We start from the raw sequence: 20803 nt of genomic DNA on the forward strand, positions 1-20803 counted from the left end.
TTCCTCATGTGAAATTTGGTCTAATTAGTAGAATTAAGAAACTGCTTTAACATCCAGGGTTTTTTTTTTCTATAAAACATAACACCTTTCCAAATTGTCCTCAAATAATAAAATAATAGTAATCAGTTGCAGCATCCCTCTCAGTTTTGAATCTAGTAAAAAAACAAAACAAAACAGAAAAATCGTACACCTAAGTCATTCATTATTACTACCTAAATTGTTAACACACACACACACACATCAACTCATGTATAAAAATGTTTTATCTAGCAAATTTAGCCAAAATGGAGAAATGGTGAAAAAGGCTTCTGAGCAGTCAAATCAAATAGAATACTTTCTAGACACTAAACTCACATTTGGCATATATATATATATATATATATATATATGGATATTTATCTCCAGCTCTGAATATGGAGAAGGTCTAGAACAAATGACACTTCAGTAACGAGAACACAATGCCAAATCTTGTTTGCTTGTTTTTTTTAGAAACCATTTTCCACTAAATGGAACAGGTTTCCACAAAGAACGGGATGGGGAAAAGAATAATGAGCCAGAAACATGAATGAATGCATGAATCATGAATGTATGCTAAAACCAGTGGAAGAAAGTCTGATGAGCTGGATCTTTACCTTAGGCCCTAGCAACATGTCATTATGTAAGGAAAAAATAAAGCATTATAATAAAGAGGAAAAAAAAGTATTTCTAAATAAATTTCTTATTAATTACAAAGAGAAACATAGGAACTTTACAAAGGGAAACTTGGTAAAGACACCTTAAGCAAGTGATTAAAGATAATGTCTCCACAATGGTATAAATTGGCATTATTTGACTCCAAATATGTGCTGAGGACATTATCCCTTCTAGGTTTTTCCTATCAAGAATCTACAATTTCAAACTTTTCTTGAGGAAAGACCAGAAACACCTAAACTGTAGGACATTCTACAAAACAAATGGCCTGTATTCCTAAAGAAAAATGGTAGGTCATGAAAAATAAGGAAAGTTCGAGGAAGTGTTCCAGATGAACTAACACAACAATGGAATGCAACTCATGATCATGGATTTTTTTTCCTATAGTGGACATTATTAGGACAATTGCTAAAAACAGAATTCTGTAGATTAGCTAAATACTAATATATCAACGTTATTTTCTGATTTTCATTGAACTGTTATATGAAACAATGCCCTTGTGTTTAAGAACTACATAGCAAAATATTTAGGACTAAAGGAGCATTGAATACATAGCTTACTTTCAAGTCATTTAGAAAAAAAAATTAAAATGCATATATTTTACTATGGGTGCTGTCTGCTTGAGGGGTATGTATGGCCAGGCTCTGGGGCCTCTGTCATTTCCTAGAAAATATTCCTGGAGGTAAAACTGGGTAAATGTGATTGCAACTAGTGTGCCTCCCCTTTCTCAAGGATATGAGCTCTCTGTTGGTTGCTCTCAGGTAAGGCTTCATAGTTGTTTTTTTGGAAGAGTAGGGCAGTTGATGATGATAATTAGAAGTCCCATTCCCATTTCCTTCTTGGTTTACTCCTTTAATTTTGTGGAGTAACTTCTCAATGATTTCCTGAGAAAAGGTACATGGGAGATACATATTTTGAAAATGCACACATCTGAAAATACCTGTATTATTCCTTCCCACTTGATTGATAATTTGATAATTTCAGGATTGAAAATAATTTCCTCTCCTAATTTTGAATTTTGAAGGCACTGCTTCATGGCTTTCTAGATTTCAGAAATTGCTATTATGACTATATTGTGATTTGTATTCTTTTTCTAAGTATATATTTCCTTGGTAAGCTTCTATAAATTTTGGTTACTCTCATATTCTGAAATTCCAAGACGCTATCCCTTGATATGGGTCTTTTTTTCATACATTATACTGGGTATACTGTAATCTCTTTAATCTGGTAACACAACCTATTCTGAGAAAACTTATCAAATTATTTATCTGGTAATTTCTCCTCCCATATTTTCTGCTGTGTGATCCCTTTTTGTATGCTGCAACTCTCAGATTGAGTCTTTCATTTTATTTTTCACAGTTTGCACCTTTTTGTTTTTCTGTTCCACGTTCTGGGATATGACACTTTAGCTCTTTCTTCCATCCTTTCCTTTCTGATATTTCTTTCTGTCATTATATTTCAAACGACTCTGACTCTCTGTATAGTCATACTACTTCCATGAATAAAATATCTCCTCTTAAATTCTCTGAGTTTATTGTTACACATCTTTTTCTTTTCGGTAAGCATTTTGACTTTTTGGGTTTTGCTTCTTTTCCCTCAAGTTCTTTTCTTTTCCTATAACTTTCTATCTTTTATATTCTGTTTTTCTGAAGTTCCTTTCTATCTCTTTATCTTTTTCATGTGAGAGGATTTTTTTTTTTTTTTGTCATGTTAGATGCTTTCTCCACTATAAGTGCCTATCAGGCTATCTGTACGGCGTATAACTGTAACTCAATATGGTTCTCAAAAACTAAAAGGAAAAAAAAAGGGAGCTTGTGAGAAGAAATAAACAATGGGATCAGGGAAACAGATTCCAAGTTTGGCAGTGGCATTTTCTGCAGGGAAATATAATGTAATAAAAAAGGTCAAAGGTCCTGGAGCACTACAGGCAGAGAAGAGGACCTACAGAGCCCTGCAGCACTGGGGAGGGAAGAGGAGATGGCTGGCCCAAGATATACACTTTCACCATGTGCAGAAGAAAGATGGTACTTGGTATAAAAATGACTGGCCTCTGAGCTTTAAATCCTTTATTGTAGCCTTAATACAAACAAAAACAAAATAAAAAAAAACACTTGTTCAAAATGCTTAAGTTCAGGTGTAGAGCTGAGACTTTTCACTAACCACTCTAGGCATAACCCTAAATTCATGATGCTTGGCCCTTAGGAAATAAATGGGCTGAACTTGAGGGAAAAAGCGTAAACGCATGGAATTTTCAGATTAGTACTATTATTTTGAGAAATCAACACATGCCTCAATCCTCCAACTCATCCTCCCTTAAAAGGAGATTTTAACACTCTTAAAGTGCTTCTGATTCCTAGTTTACTATCGATTGTCCCTTCTTTTCATTAGAAGTTGAGGAACTAGAATGACATAGTAAAAAATACCCAAAGCAAAATATTAAAAAGGTACAATTCTATTAATGCTGAGAAAGATGTTAGTGGCTTTTTTAATGAACAGAATTGGATTATGACTAAATTAACAGAAAAAGGTATTACAAAATTAAAAGCAGAAGACATTTCTACAAAAAATAAAACATAACCTCAAACAAAATGGTTTCAAAACTGAAAATCACTGATAATGAAGACAAGAAACAGAATTACCCTAAACCAAGTTGCTCCAGTTTAATACTCATTGTATGTTATTTTCTTATGAAGACTCACAATTGATATATTAACTTAATCTTAATTCCAAAAGCAACAAAATTATATGCCAAAATCTATTTGAAGTGCCTCATGTATTTTTTTTTAAGTATATAATTGCTTCATTGATTCCGAGCTGTGGTTTTATCTATCACTCTTCTATTTAGTCTCTTTCCCTTGGAATAATCCTTGTTTTGTTCTCATTTTTTTTGTTAACTAAATATTTCTTGAAACTAAATTAATAACCAATAATTTTCATACTTATAAATTATTTGGAAGCAGTAACTTTACAAAGGAGTAAAGACAGTTTAAAAGACTTAAACAGGAAAATTCAAGTAATAAATATCTTATGATTGGAGAGGATATCATTGTTCCTCCAGAGAAGAGACTTGTAAATCTTGCTTAGAAAAACCACCCACATTTTAAATGAATTATAGCCCTTTTGACAAATGTATTAGCTCTATATTTGTACATTTGTATATGTGTCAATAGCAATGTGGAGTCTTATTTTCAGATGAGCAACCTAGGAACATAACAAATGAAGCACATTGCCCCTAATTAAAACATTTCTCTGATGTCAGTGGAAATAAAACATAAGATTTTCAGGTCTTCTTTCCCTCCCTCTTTCCTTCTTTTCTTGGGTTCATTCATTTGGCTTCATACTCAGGCTGAAGCAGTTCCAGAAATTATATCCAGCCATAACAAAAGCTCTGAGGAACACAGAGCATTTCTTCCCAGTGAAAGAAAACTTTTTCCAGAAACCTCCCAGCAAGACTTCCCTTCACAGTTTACTGGACAGCAATGAGTCATAGTCCCAAACTCATTACTGGTAAAAGGGGAAGAATCACCATGATTAGCTTATAATAATCATCTGAAGAAAGCATGGATACTGGGGGAGGTAGGACCAGTACAGCAACAGCAGTGGAAAATGGGGGATTAACTCTTATATATCCCAGATCCCTAGCAAAGTAGTTGCTCAATAAAGAATAGTTATTTTTACTAGAGAGAAACAAAATTGATCAGCTTTTTTACTTCCAAAGAATGTTTTTTTTAAATATAACGATTGAGGTTTGCTAGATCAGGAAATTACATTGTTTGCATTTCTGCATGTCTCAAACAGAGTAATTTGATATTTCTAAACCAAGTTACCATGGCTTAGATAACATCTCAAAAATGGTGTATTTAGTAAACTAGACCTTGGAAACTAGAAGCTCTAACTATTTAAATTAGGCCTGCAAATTTTCATTTGTCTAGTGTATCTGATGACTATCAGAAGATACTAGATTTCTTCAAATAGCTCTTCTCTATCCTCTGTGGGTCTCTTTGGATGGTGAAAGGACACATACCTTGAACTTTAGGTGGCCCAAGAGCACAATTGAGGGCACAAGAGACTGTGACCAGAGCCATTATGGTGGGTTCTCATTTCTACCACTTAAAGTTCAAAATACATTTAGCTATTTCTGAACCACACATTTTATAGTGAAGGCAAAGTTCAATCCTTCTGTATCAAGTGTAGAAAACATTAAAGAAAAAGATAAAGCTCTTTGAGGATTATATCTAATGTTTTTTATAAAAATATTTTTCTCTTGTACATAAGAAAAAAAATAACATGCTAACGGAGTCTAAAGCAATTATTATGCCACCAAGAGGCAGCTGGGTTTTAAGTAGATTCATAAAGTAACATCTGTGGGCGAACTCAACACCTGTTATAACTAGCACATTCCCATCATTGCCAACTTTTGGTATACTTTGCCAAAAGTGACTCATCAAAGCAATTACAGAACATTTAAACACCTGTGTTAGAAATCAAGGGCACTTTCAATCTCTGTGAGCTCATCTATCAAATTATTTGCATTAAAAGAACCTACACATGAGATAGGCTTCTATCTTGTTGTGCACAGCAGGTCTAAAAAAGGTAAGTTATATTTATATGGACATTTATAATGAGTGCCATCCTCGAGGAAGTGTGACAATTCCTCTAAATGTGTAATAACAGCATTCATGCTGAAATTTCAAGAAAAAAATAAATATCACCTGTCATTTGGATGAGTCACTGCTATTTCAACTTGAAAGATAAACTCAAAAACAAAACAGCCCACAAAATTATATGCTTCTGGCCAAGTACACTATCTAATGGCAAGGAGCTAAAGTCCTGGAATTAAAACACATTGTAAAAGCACATTCATAAAATATTAGATTCTCTATTACAGCATTGCAGTACTTACGCAGAGATGTTTTTCTTATTGGAGAGGAGATATGAGTCAAAATAATCTATTTTAACTAAAACGTGGCTCACATGCTCTATTTTATTTATTAAAGAGGTCTGCTATCTCCACCAAGCTCTCTTCTTACCTGCCCCTAGATAAACTATCCAAATTATATATGCACAAAAGATTCCTGGTCCTTATTTTGCAGTCCAGTATTTCTTTTATTTCTACCATTGGTACCCTTATATCTATTCTCCACTGCAAGGTTCCTTCTTTGGAGAAGCTAGAATAAGATTTGCTCTAATTCCAAACCTACTGCCTCTACAATAAGGACATGATCAGAGCTCTCTGAAAAATACTTTATTTCTTTCCAGCAGCTTCATGTGGTTAATAAATTGAAATCTCAACCTAAAAAGAGATCACAGTGCTTAAGAAATGGCACTATTAGTAGGAATAACTAAAATATTTGGTACAATTTACACAGAAATCAAGAAAGATTTTTTTTTTATTGTAAGATGGTTCTAATGGTGTTTTAGTTTTACAAGCTGCTGGAATGTGATATACCAGAACTGGAATGGTATTTAAAAAGGGGAATTTAATAAGTTACAAGTTTACAGTTCTAAGCCTATAAAATTACCCAAACTAAGGATCCAGGGAAAGATAGCTTAATCCAAGGAAGGCTGATGGGTCAGGAACACCTGTCAGCTGGCATCTGTTGGTCCCCTGCACTGGGCTCTGTTGCTTTCAGCCTCTCTTCCAGTAGGGATTCCTCACTGTGCTTCTCCAGGATTGGTTTTCATCTCTTGGTTTCTCTTGTTGTCTCCAGGTTCTGGCTTGCTTAATATCTCATGGTGTTGTCTGCTGGGCTCCAAGCATCTCCAAACATCCGTGTCCCTGTTCCCTAAATGCTGGCATCAACTCTGCTCTGAAGTTTCTATTGGTTCTGTCATTTCTGTCTCTCCAAAATGTTTTCTCTTTTAAAGGATTCAAGTAAATTAATCAAGATGACACGTGGAATGGGTAGAGTCACATCTTCATCTAATCAAAAGTCATACCCACAACTGGGTATGTCACATCTCTGTGGAGATAATTCTGATAAAAAGATTCCAATCTACACTATTGAATCAGGATTAAAAGAAAGGGCTGTCTCCACAAGATTGAATCAGGGTTAATACTTGGCTTTTCAGGGGTACGTAATACTTTCAAACCAGCACAAATAGTATTAGAGACAAGGAAAGTATTTAACATGGATCATTGAGGATACAGATCTCCAAAGAGGTGATAATTGACTACAAACCCATAATTCTTGCATCCTGGGTGAGGTCACAAGGTGTAACTTCATGCTAAAGGCCTAAAGAGACGTGGCTTCATTTAACCTCTATAACAGGTTCTCAACTTGGGAGGATGATCACCATTTCATCTTGGAGCATTTTAAAAATATAGCTTTAGCTTCTCTCCCCTATGTCCAGAGATTCTGTTTTGGCCCAGGTATGATATGCTCAACAAATCCAAATAATAGACACAGTTTGGACCATTCTCAAACTTTGAAGGCCATTCTCATTACAGATACATGGCAATCTCTGGAAGGCAGGGAAGGGAGGAAGCAGAATGATAGAAACCAAATCTTACTGAGAGTTACAGCTGAAAAACCAAAGACAGTTTATATATGGACATAATTTTCATAAACACTTGTACTAAAATACTTGAATAAACCCTTTGAGATTGGTACTATAATTATCTCTATTTTATATACATGAAGAAATATAAGTGTAGAGATATTAATCAAATTGTTCAATATGATGCAACTAATAAGCAATAGTGCTGGGATTTGAACCCAGGCAATCTGGTTCAAGAGTCTATACCCTCAACAACAATGCATTACAATGCTTAAACCTTGGGAAAAAAGAATCCACCTGTTAGTGAGACAAAACCATTTTACAAGATTAGGAAAAATTAAAGAAAAATGAAATACATGACGACAATTTTAATGCTACTATCTGATGGTTAAGAGCACTATAAATGGTATAAATGTTCACTTAAAAAACAAAAGGGAAATTAAAGAATCTCTCATTTACTCAGCAAATATTTACTAAATACCTATTTAGTGTGTGGAACTGTATTAGCTTAGTGTTAAAAGGTGAACAGCACACAGTATATGACCTCGGGGGCTCAGAGCCGAATAAAAATGTGAGAATAGGTAACTACTGGTATTTATATAAGCTATTAGTCAACATGTGTTTTCTACTCTATTTAAGAAACTTTCAGAAATTTAAGCATTCTATCTGGTATGTAATACCTTTCTCTCTTTCTCTTTTTATTTACCACTATTAAAATGAGTGGACTGCAATTGGCCCTTCATTTCTTTCTAAGTCTCTAAGTTTATAAAAGTCATCTGTTAACATTTCTGTGCCCTGACCCATAGCTTGCCCTTTTATGGAACAATCTTGCTTCACAGAGATGTCCAAAAATGAGATTTTAAAACACAGACACTTATGAAACCTCTCCAGTTGATGAGTTTTCTTAAATAAAAATTTTGTTGAGGGTAATAACCAATATTTTAAACAACAAAAAAATGCAGAACTAGTGAAACAAGCAACAAAGTCTTGGAGAATTAAAAAAAATTTCATAAGTTTTACCACAGGAATAGCATTAAGCTTAGGCTTAGTTTAGAAGGTGTTATGTCTGACAACATTAAGCAAGTGAAAAATAAAATTCGTCATGATAATGTTTCTTTATTTCTCCACCTGGAAAGACGTATAACTAACTTTCCTTGTCACTGACCAACATAATATAAGCTTAGATTACAGAAGTAATGAAATTTCTAAACTGGATCCTAAAAATAAAAAAAAAAGATTCAATAAATTCATAAACATATTTTTTTAATAACAAATCTTAAAAAGATGGTGGTTTAGTTTGCTAATGCTGCTGGAATGCAATATGCCAGTGTTCTAGTTTGCTAGCTGTCAGAATGCAATATACCAGAAAGGGAAGGGTTTTTTAAAGGGGAAATTTATTAAGTTGCAAGTTTATAGTTCTAAGGCCAGGGAAATGATCAAATTAAAGCAAGTTTATAAAAATGTCCAAATTAAGGCACCAAAAAGAGGTTACCTTCACTCAAGAAAGGCCGATGAAGTTCAGAGTCTCTCTCTCAACTGGAAAGGCACATGGCAAACATGGAGATATTTGCTAGCTTTCATTCCAGGCCTCTTACTTCAAGAAGCTTCCCTAGGGGCATATTCCTTCTTCATCTCTGGCTGTGTGGGCTCTATGCTTTGTAGCACTCTTGTGGTTCTCAAAAGGACTCTCTCTAAAATGCCTCCTCTTTTAAAGGATTCTAGTAAACTAGTCAAGACCCACATGGAATGGATAGAGTCACATCTCCCCTTATTCAAAAGTTAATACTCACAATTGGGCGAGTCACATCTCCATAAGAACAATCAAAAAGCTCCCAGCCAGCAGTACTAAATGAGGATAAAAGGACATGGCTTTCTGGCGCACACAACAGATTCAAACCAGCACAACTAGAAATGGAATGGTTTTTATAAGGGGGATTTTGTAAGTTAGAAGTTTATAGTTCTAAGGCCATAAAATGCCCAAACTAAGGCCTCCAGAAAATGATACCTCAGCTCTGAAGAAAGGCCAATGTCTGTCACAAGGGAAGGCATTTGGCTGGTATCGGCTGGTCCTTGATCCCAGTTCCATAACTTCCAGTTTATGATTCCAGGGCTTCCTCTCTAAATGTCTGTAGGCCCTCACTTAGCTGCTCCAGGGTAACACTCTGGGTTTTGACCCTTAGCTTAACATCTCCCTGGGCCAGAGATTTCTTCTCTCCTGGCTTCTGAATTCAAACAGCTCTCTCAGCTCCTTCTGCATACTAGATTTCTGTGTCTTTGTTAGTCTGAATCAACTGTACTTTCTCCAAAATGTTTCCCTTTTTAAAAGATTCCAGTAAGCTAATCAAGACCCACCTCGAATGGGCAGCCACATCTTCATGGAAATAATCTAATCAAAAGGTCACGCTCACAATTGAATGGGCCAATTTCCATGGAAACAATTTAATCAAAGGTTTCACTCTGAACAACAGGTCCACCCCCACAAGATTGCATTAGGAAAAGAACATGGTTTTTCTGGGGTTCATAAAATTTCAAACTAGTACAGATAGTTTCCCACTGCTTTATAGTAGTCCTTCCCAGTAAAAGTGGATACTAAATTAAATAATCTCTAATAGAAGTTTTAGCTCTGAGATTCTATAATTCATTACTGAATTATATTTGATTTCACCTTTTAGTAAGAATTAATGTTATTTTAGTTCTTTAGGATGCTTTTTGCAACCAATGACTTCAATGTTCTTAAACATCCATTATATTCATTGGTTTTTCATTATTCTTTTCTCAGAGAAGGATTTACTTTAAAAACTCTATTTAGAAAGGTTTGTTTTAAAATTGTCATTAGGATTTACCCATTACTTCCAGTTATGATGGAATAAATAATTTGGAACAACCTATACATTGTAAACAATTAGAAAAGCTAGAAAGAAACAAACACATACACACATACATAAACAAAACAGACATTTGAAGACACTGTCAAATTAATAAAATAGTCAATTATAGAAGGTGGAAACCCTCAGAGGTTAATGAGCATTGTAGGTGAACAAGCAGTATTCCCCTGGTGATAGCTAACTTCACAGAGACAGAAGTCAAACTTCAAATTATCTCAGTTTCGTTTGGAGAATTAAGAAGACCCAGAATTTCTAATGCATGTATCAGCCTCCCGGAATACAAAAGTAAATCCTTTCCAAAGGATGATAACATAAGATGAGGCTTCAAATTATTAAAAAAATAAATATCATGCTTTTAATAAAAAATAACCAGGAATATTAGAAGAATACATGACTGAACACTAAGAGAAACAACATGCAATAAAAACAGAAACTACGTGGAAACCAGAAAATAGAGTAAGGTATAGATTTCAAAATAAAAATGCTAAACATGTTCAAGGATACAAAAGAAAAGATTAATAATTTTGGCAGAGAACTGGAAATGATTGAAAAATTCACATAAAATATTAAGAACTGAAAAATATGATAAATCGAATAAAAAACCCTCAATATACAGGTTTAAGAATAGACATATAGAGTGAAATGGAAAAGTCAATAGAAAAATATCCTGAATGAAAAAAGAACATGCAAAGTAATAGAAACAGAAAAATCATGAAACACGGGATATTAAAGACAAAGTACTAAGCCATATAAAATTGAATATCCAGAAGAAGACGGGCAAGACAATAGAGCAGAGGAAATATTGAAGAAATAAAAGCTGAGAATTTTCCAAAGCAGATATGAAACCCAGATTCAAGAAGTTCTATAAACCCCTAGTAGGGGAACAATGAACATCACATTTATGTATATCAATCACAGTAAACTACAGAAAACCAAAAAATGAGAAATATATACTAAGAACCCACTTAATGTATACTTTAGCAGTTCTTTTTAGATATACTAGCATCCATCTCCAGGCCACACCTCCCAACAAGTCTGTGCTACTCTTTCCATAGATTCAGAGACTTTCATCATCCTGCCTTTGTGTCTTCTACTTTGCACCATTTTATGACACATACTTTAAAATAAACAACTCACATTAGCTCTGCAGAGCTTCCCAGATAGGACGTGGCCTATATGTGGTACTTCAAGATTCAGATTTTTTTAAAAAGATAAATATGGCCATGAAACAGACAGGAGTTTCAAACCATATTCGTAGCTAAAGAAAGAGCACTTAAGCCAGCTATCATATGAAAACATAGAGATATCCATTCTAAATTCTAGAAATCAGAGCTCTCTATTTCAGTAGAAGCCTGTGCCTCAATAATCAGCTGATGAAGGATATTTCTTATAGACTTGCTTTTTTCAACATTAAAATTGAATTACTAGATTTTTCAGGAAACAATAATCTTTGCGCTTAATGGAATAAAATCCTTGAATATATACTTAGACATGTTAAAAAGTCTAAAATTTCAGTTTAACACAGATTGTCGTGAAATCTAATGAGAAACAAAAACAAGCAAACCTTAGTTTCAGTGGGGGGGGATTTAAAATTAAATTTTATTTAATTCATCAATTCAATCTTTCTACAACTCCATAGTCGACTTTTTTTTTTTTTTTTTTTGGCTTAAAACAACAGAAATTTGTTCTTCCACAGTTCTGGAAGCCAGAAGTCCAAAATCAAAGTGTCAACTCTGTCACGCCACCTTCAAGGACTCCAGGGCGGAGTCCTTCCTTGCCTTTTCTAGTTTCTGGTAGCTCCAAGTGTTCCTTGGCTTGTACCTGCTTCACTCTAATCTCTGCCTCTGTATTTACGTGGCCTTCTGTCTCTTCTGGGTATTTATCTTCTCTTTTGTTTCTTATAAGGTCACTTGTCATTGGCCATAGTAAACCTCTTTTTTTTTTTTTTTCATGGGCAGGCACTGGGAATTGAACTCAGGTCCTCTGGCATCGCAGGCAAGCATTCCTGCCTGCTGAGCCACCGTGGCCCGCCCCACAGTAGACTCTTAATACCAGGTATTAAAATACATGCTTTTGTTGACACATTACAACATCAAATATCAATATAAAACTCTTTTCCATATCCCTACATTCAAGTATCTCAAACAGCTGGGAAGTTTTATCTTAAGAAATTAAAATTACATCCTAAGAAATTTTTATCACTCTGTGTTTCAACTTGTACAATGATAAACCATGAAAACTAACCTCTCTATATTGTTTTCTAAATGTATACCTATAAAATATTTACTTAACCCATAAGCAAACAAATCAGAATGTTAAACTTTTGTCTAATTAAAAAAATAGAGTTTAAACTATGAAGTAAGTTTAAATGATAAGTGATTAAATGATAAGAACCAAAAAAAAAATCATAACTTATTTGTTCAAACTACTCTAGATGAAGTTCCTAAAGTAGTGGTTTCCATATTTTGCTTTATAATAGAATCACCTCAGGAGTTTTTAAAATCCTAATTCCTAGGGTCTATCCATATTAATGAAATCACAATATCTAGGAGTGCAAGCTAAAGATCATATATTTTAAGGACCATCAAGGTGACTCCAATTGCAACAAAGGTTAGGAAGCACTATCTTAAAACATTACATGTTCTTGACTCATTAGAGAAAAGGCTGTGTGGTAAACTGGAATAAGAAATGGATAAAGAAGAATATCATGTGAAAGACAAGAAATCTAGATTCTCATTCTTTCTCTTGTTAGCAAGATATGATACCTAAGGCCAATTATTTTTCCTGAGTGTGGACTTACTCCCTGTTAAATAAGAGAACTGAACTACATAGGTGGCTTTCAAAAGCTGGTAGACATTTCATTCACTGCTTTTATACAAAAATATCTGAGAGATGCTGATTCTGAGGGTCTCAAATAGGGTCAGAAAATCTGCATATTTTAAAAGGTGATTTATCTCATACAGAACCAGAAGTGATAGATCCCTTTCAGCACTATTATTTAGAATAATAGTCTATTATTATAAATTATGAGGATAGAAAAGTTTAAGATTTTCAAAATAAGAGTTAAAACAAATTTGAGCAAATCAGATAGTTAAACTTATCAAAATATTTTTGTTCCTGAGTATGGTTGTTGAAAGCAATGTAAGTATGTGCACATATATTATTTTGTATTTCTTTCTTCTTAGACTTCCTATTTTAAAAATTAATTTTTATGACAATAATATTAATTTGCATTTGTGTAAAACTTATCAATTGATAGATTGAATTCCGTGCTGGAAAGTAAGTTTTAATCAGTACTAGTCTTCCATTTCATGTATTATCTAAGGTGAAAAGCTTAATATAAAAGAGGAAACAGTATTTCTTTCCAGGATATCTATATCAAATCTGTGCTTGCCTACAGATTCAATCCACTGGGTAAATGATTATAATCAAGCAAAATGCAAAGTCAAATGTCTGATTTATTAACTTTAATCACGGACAAATGAGAAAGTTGATCTTCATATTTTTTGAACAGACAGAATTTTTTTTTTTTTTCACATGGGCAGGCACCAGGAACTGAAACCGGGTCTCTGGTATGGCAGGCAAGAACTCTACCACTCAGCCACCGTGGCCCACCCCAGAATCATTTTTAAGAGCACTTTTATGGAGAGTAACAAGTAATTCAACAATATTTGTGGATCCTTGAAATTTTATCTCTCTGTAAATTTGTTGCTCTACCTAAAATGAGGCTCCTTTATATATTTTTTTTGCTGGCCCCCCTTTTATGAGGCAAACCAGAAAACACTGATAGAAATCTAAGTTTCTAAAAGTTATAAAAAATATTCAAGGAATCTGTGTAATTTTAAACTTCTATAACTACCACCAAAGTAAGAAATAAAGGGATCAGATTTTTCCTTTTTGGAAGCAGCCATTCATTTGTTCATGCACATATATCAGAGTTGGATGTCCCACTGCAGACTATTTATTTGTTATTTTTTTACTGTTACTTGTTTTTCCCTTTCATTGTGAATTCAGGTTCACTATATCATACTTTGGTGGATTTGTAAAAATAAGGCAAAAAAATGTTTAAATGGCTAATTTTAAATTTAAACAATGATAGCAGATGTTCAAGAAACACAAAATTGGGTGGGCCACAGTGGCTCAGCAGGGAAGAATGCTTGCCTGCCATGCCAGAGGACCCAGGTTCGATTCCTGGTGCCTGCCCATGTAAAAAAAAAAGAAACACAAAATTAAAAATAATCCATACATTATTCATTTAAACCTCCATTGTGATCAGAGAGCTATATAACTTTAACGAACTTTGCTCTCAAACCACAGAAGAGTAGGTATTATAGAGCATTATTAGGCAAACCTTTCACTCTGATGGCTTGAGTTCAAGTCTTGATCAGTTCATAAATAAAAAATGTTGGGTTCTTAACCTCCTAGGTAGTGAATGTTTATTCATTTTTTAAAACTTCACAACAAATGCTGGCAAAACCAACATTCTCTGCTCAAGAGAAGCTGTGGGCATTTTTTACAAACCAGAAATGCATTGGCAAAGTAATATGAGAAAGCTTGCCATATTAACAGCATCCTGAATGTGACCAATGCTCTCAGTTTCATTGTCAGTCTTCCAACATTCACCCATAATTAATTTTTAAAATAAAATTTAAGTTTGATAGATAAGTTTATGTTTCATAAACCCAAGTAGAACATTATGTGTAGCAGCATTTTAAAGTTTAAAATAATATTTTCATACAAGAGCACTAACCTTTTTGACTTTTCCTCTTTTCCGTAATTCCTCATGAGGTTTGACTATTTCCTTAAAGCATTCATAGCTATCTAAAACATCATGGCTTGTTCGTCCAGTTTTAACACCTAAAACCCAAGTGAGATGAAGATTAATTAGGACTTTATATGGACTGAATCTAGTGCAACATAGGCAAAACAAAAATTTAAAATTACACTTATTTATGCATAATAACATGAAATTATCTGCCTTTTAAATAAACATTGCATAATTCTAGTTCTTTGAGATCTACATAGAACTTTCAGTTTATTTCACCCAAATATCTTACACAATACACATAACTCAATGATCAGAAACAATTTTGTCTGTTACACTACAATGCACTAGCACTACAGTATTACATTTGTCCATTTAGTAATACAAGAAAATGTACACATATACTTTTTTCACTGTTCAAACTTTGAAAATCAGCTCCTCAGAAAGGCAGTTATATATTACAGAAAATAATCGTTACTTTCAGGTCAGTTTGAGTTTTTCTAGGAAAGCTGTCAGTACAAAGCTTTAGGTTTCAATCTGCATATGATAAATGTATTGTTCTACTAACGGCCCCTCCCCTACACCAGATCTTTACAAGGCTAGCTCCCCTACACCAGATCTTTACAAGGCTAGCTTGTCATCAAGAAGACACAGAAACCAAAAGGAAAATACAGAGCAAATGAAACATGGTTTCATTAGATTCTAAATTATGTAGAAAGCCTATATAACCAACAATGATGTGTGACATTTTTATTTAAAGTTGACTTACCTACTTCTACTACCTTATATGGGATTCTTTCTCTATATTTCCAACATAATTCCACATTCCACTCATTCATTAAATTATTTACCCAACAAATATTTAATGATCACTGGCTACTCATCTGCGATGACAAAGTTATATGATACTGTCCCCACTATTAAGGATCTTAAATCCCATAGACAGGGTAGACATGGATAAACATAATACAAGGCAATAATAATTTAGGTGCAATTAGAGACTAAAAACTAAAGACTTGAGAATGACTGCTTTGCAAGCTTTTCAAATAAAATAGGATACTATAACACAAGGTATAAATAAGTTTGGAGCGCCTGTTTTGGAGATTTTAACTCTTCTTTTAACAATGGGGTACTATCTAAGCAAGGAAAAAAAGGCAGAATAACAAGTTAAATACTTTCTTGAATTCAAACGAGTTATTGGCAGCTTGAGCCCTATAAATGTTTTAACGCCGGGTTCTGAACCACGAACCCAAACACTTTGTTTATAAATTCTAATAGTGGATCCCTTTCGAGACTTAATCTAACCAAATGCTAATCCTAACTCTGTTATCAACTATCTCCTCATGAATCTTTCATATTTTACTTATATTCCACTTCTCTCCCATTCTAAATATATTTGACTTGTAATTATATTTATTTTCTCTTTCAATCCTATCTCATCCCCTGTTGACTGTCTAATGATAGCCTCAACCAGGTATATAAAAACTTTACTTGCAGCAGATGTATAAGTAGGCTGTGGTAAGGGGTATCCTGCAGCTGATATTTTAAGATCTAGCTCACTTCAATTCATTTGAAAGAATACATAATTATATATATATTCAATGATCATTTTTCTAAAATGCCTAAGGCAGGACATGAATGCAATCTGTTTTTCATCTTTTAAGATCCAATATTGAAAGTAATTAGAAGTAACAGACTACCCACTGTGCATTTATTTTCCTTTTCAAATACCAAGATTTACTTAAAGTAAATACACATCAAAATAAGAAAAGCAGTGGGATAAGAATTAATTCAGGACTCAATGCTCTCACAGAACTGTGAAAAAGATATACGCTTCCTACTGAATCTGTCAAAAAAGGATATGTAACAGCCACTTGTCTCAGTTCTTGTACTTTCCTATTTCCAAGTAGAAAGTAAGAAAAACTGATACTGCTAATGACATGTTTTTACAATATCACAAATCATGCAATCACAAAATGATATAAGTAGATGCTTTCTTAGTTATGTGAAAACATCACAATTTCAGCTACAATAATTGCCTAACATGATTTCTTTAAGGATTTTATAAGTAAACCAAAAGCAATTGAAAGTGCAAAGTAATTCTGGAAGCACATGATGGGGACAGCTGTCAGATTTTATTCCTTGTTATAAATCAGTAAACAAATGTTTACTCCTATCTTTGTTTCTCCTCCCACCCATCAGATGACTTTTCTTATGTTTGCTCCTTAAATGCTGCTGTTTCACAGAGTGCCATGAAACCTCTTCATATTCTCCAAAAGTGATTTCATCACTTCCTACACATTCAACCATTACTAAGGCATCCTAATTCTGTCTCTTGTTCAGACCTCTCGGTTGAGGTATGGCTTGATGAGGCAAAAGCATAAGAAATAAACTCGTTTGTAGTATTTATGCTATCACACATCCTGATTTCCTACTTCCAAGACACAGAATTAAGACTAATAAAACTAGTGCTAATAATACATTTAAGCAATTAAAATGTATTTGTACTAAGTACCCTGCAAGACCAGCTAAATTACATTCTGGATTAAAAAGGCTTCTGCAGGTTAATTGAAGATTCTATAATTTTAACATAAAAAACACAATGCACTATATTTTAACATTATTCCAATGAACATTTCTTGATCCCCCAGAATCTGAATGAATTGTTTAAGAACAATGTAGAATCAGAATCATATATACTTTTGAGATATCTGCAAGTTATTCACAGCTTCTATTACTAGCAAAACTCAATTAACAAGACTGAATATCATATGATAAAATACCAAACTTACTTTTTTAACCATGAAAACAAAAAAAAGAACTTAATCATGATCTTCAATAGATGTGCTTTCTCCTTTACAATCATTGTAGAGATAATTAAATATGGATCTTATATATGTTAATTAGCTTCAAAGCTACATATAACATTTTCTACTAGGTATAGTCTCTTCCTTTTGAATTTCCTGATACCTGTATTTGGATTATCTTGATTATATCTTCCCTACTTGTCTTAAGCTCCTTAAATGAATGGAATAGACCTTTTCTATTAACCTTATCTCCCATTGTGTTTATTCCAATATCTTGGACATAGTAGGTGCAGAGTAAACATCTGATTAATTAAAAATGATTGAATGAATGAAAAAATGAACAATCCTTCAAACAATCAATAGACTTTTACATCCACATAAGTGAGCCTTCCTGTAGACATACTGCAAGCTGTTAAGACTGCTTACCTGCAGAGTGGAATGGGATGTTCTGGGGAAGAGGGTTGAAACACTTTTCTTTATACACTGTATATCACTTGAATTGTCACAAGTGCAATAATTACTCAAATTTAAAATATTTAAGGAATATATCTACATATTTATCTATTTACTTGCTAAAAGTCATTCATACTTGAAGAAATATTGAACATATGATTTTGAATCCTATTAATTGGGTTTAGTTCTTATAAAGCATATACAAAATGTTTTAAATTAAATCTATTTTTAAAATGGTATGCCTCCTCATTTCCATGAGATGTAGCACGTATATTAAATAGATTTATCAAATTTCCTTACAGGACTGTAAATTAATTCTGAAATTATAAAAATATTTCTCTGCTTTAGGATGGATTATGAGGAAATATGCATTAAAATGCATGTTTTACAGATAATTACTGTAGTATTTCTGTGTTTAATTCTGTCAGTTAAATAAAAATAATCCAGATAAACATCTTGAGCAATATTTTTTTTTTCTAAAAATACACTATTACTGTATCACTTTTTTCCTCCAAAGCCAGGATGCTGCCCCTAATCTTTCCCAAGTCATAGCTGCAGGTAGTGAACACCAATCGAATGATACAAGCACAATCATCATGTCGTTTCTACCACAGGAATGGATACACTAAGAAAAAACAAGATTGTTTTATGATATCTGTAAAAATACTTGGCCATAGGAAATATGTGTTTGTCTCCATCAAGAATTACACATCGTACAGGGCTGGTCAGCTAACATGTTAACAAAAATACCACACTGCAGGGGCAATTTCTGTAAATTCTTCATATCAATACTAGTGCTGTGCTAATTCACAAAATGAATGAGCTGCAACTGATGCAATCATTCTTAGTAATCAGTATTTAACAGATATCAGTAATTCCTTATTGGCTAAAGTCATGGATTCAAGAAAACTGGATTGGTTAAAATATTATGGAATAACCCCAATCATGTGTGAATAGGTATAAAAAGCTAGCATAAAACTATAGCTTGCTTCTCTTGGGAAACCTAGGGCTTGGTCCTTAAATGATTCTGTGATAAACTACAGGGTCAAAGAATATCTGGTAGTCTGATGCCTTCAACTTTACAGAAACTTACCACTAGAATACCGTCTCCCACTAGTAAATCTTTTAAGGTATAGACAATTAATGTGAAAGGTTAGAAAACTGAGATTTCGCATAGGGTCTGTTTCATGAACTTTTTCCTATCTGCTTTCCAATAAATGTTTAGTGTGTCTGAGACTTGCTCTCAATAAAATCTGGGATATAGAGCTTATTGAAGAGTAGCTTGACCACCATCAATTTCTAATAATTGACAACTATTATCTATCAAAAAGAACCTAACCATTGAACATAGCCAAATTGTTTAAATTCACAATACATGTAACAAGGTATTTGCCTGAGCTAACATTTAAAATTTCATCATCCATTCAAAGATGAAAATTTATATTAAACTAATGGACAAAAATGTGTAAGGATTTGCTTCTGCTTTTGCTGGTAACTACATGGCACTTGAGAGACTTCAGCCCCTTTTCATTATTGAGAAGCAACTAGGCCAAGCCCTGAGATATTTCAGAATACTAAATAGGCTTTATCTTCTTGGTGATTAAAACAGACTTATTTCAGGTGGTTGTCTGAAGAGATATGGGCAGCAGCGTTAGGGGTGGGAAAGAAGTCATTTTGAAAAGTTTATACACTTCTGGTGCACTCAAAAGTTAAAGAAGTGAGATCCCCATTCCCAAAACATTTACTGTGGATATATTTTCTGAGCGCAAACTACAATCCCAGCAATGTTTTTCAGACCCTGATGCAAGTGCAAAGGAAATTTCTGTATTTCAAAATCCATTTAACTGCACAATTAAGCTTTCACCTAACCTTCAATTGGAAGTGATTAATCTGTAATGTAAGGATATACTAAAAAGGCAAATATCAAGTGAAGAATCAAAGAAAATTCCATAAATGTCTTTCAAGCATGAACATACTCAATGAAAAACATGATTGTGGACTGAAATCTGTATTAGGCAGTACCCACCTGTGTGAAAAACAGCTTAAGAGATGAAATACATAAAATCTTACTGCACATCAGCATTAACAGATAAACATTTACAATCAATTTGAACATTTGTAATCAATTTGGAACACCAATTAAAAGTAAAATGCTATTCTACCTCAACAAAGAATAACTCATCTACAGATTAATAGTACAAAAATGAGTACTCAATTTGTATTATTTGAATTTTACCAATAAAAACTTCATGAAAATTTTTTTCATGTTATATAATTACCTACATAAAAACCTACACATCTCAACTGTGCATCTTGACCCACAAAGCTGAACATATTTACTATCTGGGCCTTTATAGGAAAACTTTACTGACCAATGATATAGACTATATAAAAAAAATGAAGTTGATCAAAATTACATTGATACCAGTATGGGAATGTTTCAAAGTAAACAAAAGGAAGAAGCAAATTTTAGGGCAATAATATACAGTATGTATACAAAATAAATCCCTTCAATTTATCTATTTGCATTTGTGTTATATACACACACAGAAAAATGGAAGGAAACACATGAAATTGCTGACAGTGATTGCTTCTAGCAATTAACCTGAACCAGTTAATTTTCCATAAAGCATCCAGTGTTAAATTTAAACAAAAATCAGATCTTTTTACTTTCCTGTTCAAAATCCCCCAAGGGTATCTCA

At 33.4% G+C, this 20803-nt stretch overlaps 1 protein-coding gene across 1 annotated transcript in view; it reads right to left on the bottom strand.

The window, feature by feature from the left end:
• The window catches only part of MCPH1 (microcephalin 1), a 271418-nt gene that overhangs the window by 201152 nt on the left and 49463 nt on the right, over window positions 1-20803 (bottom strand). The window contains exon 9 of the mRNA XM_077152989.1: window positions 14827-14933. Within this exon, the coding sequence (XP_077009104.1) occupies window positions 14827-14933 (107 nt within the window). The remainder of the gene's footprint in view (window positions 1-14826; window positions 14934-20803) is intronic.

Source organism: Tamandua tetradactyla, chromosome 3 (assembly GCF_023851605.1).
Source record: "Tamandua tetradactyla isolate mTamTet1 chromosome 3, mTamTet1.pri, whole genome shotgun sequence".
NCBI classification, from domain to species: Eukaryota; Metazoa; Chordata; class Mammalia; order Pilosa; family Myrmecophagidae; genus Tamandua; species Tamandua tetradactyla.